The sequence below is a fragment of the Poecilia latipinna genome, unplaced genomic scaffold (genome assembly GCF_001443285.1).
Source record: "Poecilia latipinna isolate Pla-1442-1.1 unplaced genomic scaffold, P_latipinna-1.0 Scaffold3567, whole genome shotgun sequence".
In the NCBI taxonomy this organism is placed as follows: domain Eukaryota; kingdom Metazoa; phylum Chordata; class Actinopteri; order Cyprinodontiformes; family Poeciliidae; genus Poecilia; species Poecilia latipinna.
In genome coordinates this window covers 1-3,885 of record NW_015116183.1, presented here as the reverse complement: position 1 = coordinate 3,885, position 3,885 = coordinate 1, and the positions used below count along the sequence as shown (strand labels likewise).

At 38.3% G+C, this 3,885-nt stretch overlaps 1 protein-coding gene across 3 annotated transcripts in view; it reads left to right on the top strand.

Annotated features, from left to right (window-relative positions):
- Positions 1-3,307, top strand: part of LOC106941246 (rho GTPase-activating protein 27-like) — a 31,347-nt gene extending 28,040 nt beyond the window's left edge. For all 3 annotated transcript variants that reach the window (XM_015024200.1, XM_015024198.1, XM_015024199.1), the window contains 3 exons: positions 1,905-1,989; positions 2,859-2,960; positions 3,146-3,307. In XM_015024200.1, the coding sequence (XP_014879686.1) occupies positions 1,905-1,989; positions 2,859-2,960; positions 3,146-3,292 (334 nt within the window). In that variant the 3' untranslated portion in view covers positions 3,293-3,307. The remainder of the gene's footprint in view (positions 1-1,904; positions 1,990-2,858; positions 2,961-3,145) is intronic.
- Positions 3,308-3,885: the final 578 nt, after the last annotated feature.

The window sequence follows — 3,885 nt, the reverse complement described above, 5'->3', positions numbered from 1 at the left end:
CCCTGGTCATTTCTATATTTTTTGCACGACATGTTGAATAAATATTAATGTTTCCACATATCATCTCCGATGTCCGCTGGACTTCGGGTTGCGCCGTGTCAGCTGTTTGGGATTCCCCTCCATAATTTCCCCTCAGAAAGCAGGAGGAGAATCCGCACTTTCTGATTGGCTACCTGTCACATTCAACAGGCTGCGTTAAGCTCCCAGTCGAGGAAACCTCCTGATTTAGATCAGAGTGGCCACGACGATCTACCGTAACACACCACATACTGCATGATGATCGTTTACGAAATCACCAGCGACAATCTTAGATAAGCCAACGTTCTAAGATTGTCATGAGGAGAAAATAGGTGCAAAAAATTGTGTAGTATGAACTACTGCATTAGGTAGTCGGATCTATTTAAATCTCTATTTAAATCTAGTGATTACTGAAGGAGACATACAGACTTCATAATCTGCGTTCAACTCTTTTGGTTGAATGCAATATTTATTTCCACTTTGGCTTTATGTTGTTTAGTTTTTATTCAAGTACGTTTTTTGTTAATGGAGACTGAGAATCCATGTTATTTTTGTTTTTGGTTGTTTTGTTTATTTAGTTTGTCAGTTCTAGTGTTATGTGTTCGTTTGAAAATACAGTGCATCTATCTATGGCAGGAAATCACATGCATTCTTCGTCATTTCCATTAAATCAGTGTCAAATGGTCTTGAAACAATATTATCGTTTATCGCAATAATTTTTTAGACAATTAATCGTCCAGCAAAATTTGTTATCGTGACAGGCCTACTAGCACGTGTTTCTTTTAAATTAATTATTGTGGCTTATATCCCATGAAAATCTAGACTCCGAAGGTTACATGTGGAGTCGACCCAGATTGTCGTCAGTTCAGCACAGCGATACCAGGGTCATTAAAGCGGCCTGTGGTACGTTTGGCAGCGTGACAAAGGGGGTCAAGTGAAAGTTTGCGAGCAGAGGGGGAAGCATTAAGTGTGCAAAAATTTCAGCAGCACTGACTTGGGGAGTTGATTAAGCACACAGTGGGCCGACAGCAGCAGATGGGATTAGTCGTCAAATCAGTGTGAAAACTTCACCCTACGCCTCAAACAGCTTGATTCTATGCCTCTGCGCTCTTCTTACTGATTCTGGGACCTTGACTTCCAAATTAAATGCAAACCTTGCTTTCATCTGAAAATAGGAGTTGGAGACTTAGAAGCAGTCCAATTTTTTATTTATTTATTTTTTCCTTTTCAGCCGAGGGTAAGACATTCTGACGTTGTCTCTGGTTCAGGAGAGACTTAACATAAAAAGTGCAACAGTTGCAGTTCATGTCCCTGATAGGTATGTGTGGTGGCTTTTGAAGCTCTGACTCCAGCTGCAGTCCCCGCCTTCTGAATCTCCCCCAAAACTCTTGAACAGGCTTTGTTTCGTAATTCTCGTAAGACTTCAGTTTTTCCTATTGTCTGCGCAAACATTTTCCCAACACATTATTTTCCATCGACATTCTTGGATATGGAACTGTGTCAAACTCCAGCTCCATTACCGATGGCTTTTTGTGGCTCTTACTCCTTGTGGAAAGTGTCACTGACTTTCTCCTTGTTAAGGAGAAAGTCAGCAGTCAACTATGTGATTGCAAAGATGTAGCATCTCTGTAGAAATCTGTTTTTTTTATTTTTTTATTTTTAATTGCAGTTATGTCATATTTTCCGAGTTTTGGTTTTCATTAGTTGTAAGCCAGAATGACCAAAATGACCAGAAATTAAGTCTTGAAATATCTCCCTGGTTGTCATACATCTGTATAATATTTTTGCTTTTAAAAACTGAATTGCTAAAATCATTTCAGTAATGTTATCAGGTTTTGAGATGCACCTAATCTGTATGTGTGTCTTATCTTTTTATTTTTTCCCAGGAAAAACTGGGTTCCAACATGGACAGTTCTCCACGGAGGAGTCCTGACGTTCCACAAAGACCCCAAACCCTCCCCAGGCGCTGTGGTAGGGTCCTCACTTTATTAAAATCGGTGCTTTATAGGAAAAAAAAATAAAAGAAAGAGTTCTGGCACTTCTCTGTTAATGTCACACAAATATGGGACAGCAATGTGCATAATATTTCTATGCACATTTGTTAATCAATCTATAGATTAGCAGTTTTATTGTACTTGGAGCCACTTTTAATAACGTCAAGCCTCATGGCGTTAACATGGACTTGAATACGAACTTTGAAGAAACAAAGAAAAACTCCTAAAAAGCGCAAAGAAGTGACAAGTCACCCTCAGGCTTAAGAGTTCAATAAGCTTATTACTATTACAGCCAGAAAAATATATTTATTTTCAGTATTAGGTTTATTTTTGTTTTCTTCTTCCTTAAAATGTATGTATTTTTTCCCCTGTCATTATCTAATGTGGTTTTAGTCTTGCTGTGTTCTATTCAACCCCTTGTATTAATTATTGCTCGTTAGGTCTTGCCATATAAAATATATATTCCTTTATATTTCGTTTCTTAGTTTATTCCTCCTTATTGTTCTTTGCTATTCTGCTTCTTAAACTGGTTTTAGCCTTTCTTGAATTATTCTTATCTCCTTCTCATATCATCAGTCCACCTCCCGTTTCTCTTGCATTCACGCTCTTGTGATTCACCTGTGCTGCCTCCTCATCCCCAAATAAAACCCTAAGCCGCACCGCTGCCTTGGCTGTTCTGTCACTTCTGTCAGAATCGCCGGCGTAGACGAGCCTTCGGGTCACGAGCCGGCAGTGACAGTCACGTCTTTTGTTCAACTTCAGCTCACCTCCTGGAATGTGGCGCGGTCAGTTTGGTAATCAGCTGAATTTTTTTATTTTTTTTTTCTCCTCTTGTTTTTCCAACAGAACAAGACCAATCAGATTGTTCCAGAGTTTACGGTGGAGCTGAAGGGCGCTACGATTGGCTGGGCCACAAAGGACAAATCCAGTAAAAAGAATGTTTTAGAGGTGTGTCTGTTTGTTGACACTGAAAGCAATGTTAAGTGTTCTGCTGAGCGGATGATTTTTACTTTGAGAAAATAGAACATGCGCTGTTAAAATATAATTATGTTCATGGAAAAAAAAATCATTTGAATCATTAATATAAACTTTGATTAAATCCTCCTTGATGTGAGTTTTCTCCCGTCTTTCAGCTCAAAGGGAAAAATGGTGTAGAGTTCCTTATCCAGTACGATACGGAAAGCATCATCCATGACTGGCACAAAATTTTAAAGGATACCATTCAACAGCTCGTAAGTCCTGGCAGGGACCAGAACCATCAACAGGAAGTAGTTAAATGAAAAAAAAAAAAAAAAAAAAAAAAGAAAAGGCATCTCTTATGTAAATGTTTTGAATTTGCAAATTAGGATTGCTTGTTCTTTCCAGGACACAGAGGCTGATTTTACGTTTGTGTTTATATTTAAAATGGTGAACTTTTCATAAAACCAGGAAATGGGAGGAACAACATGTTATGGGGTTTGGCTTAAGGTTAAAAAGATCCATTCTGTCATCAGCTAATCTCACTGAACATCTTATATTCTGTTTTACATTTTGTCTCTCAGTTCAGAAAATGTCAGATCTGCTCTGAATTGAAAGATCTTTACTTTAAGTCATAAATATGGCCATTGGAGGCTCTGACTGAGGAATTCAGGTGTTGCCACGCTGAGCCCTCCCTGCAAACCTGCAGAAATGCTTTACTGCTTATTGGCTTAAAATCTCTATGTTTGCGTAGAGTTAAAAACTTCTTGACGTGGCCATTGATTCCCAGATCCTTTATGAAAATAAATGCTTAAAGAGATTTGACTTGAAAACTACGATTGAAATAAGTGGCCAAAACCTCCATGTCGAGGTTTTAAAAAGTCTTAAGTATGTTCTAAATTATACAATTTAGTTA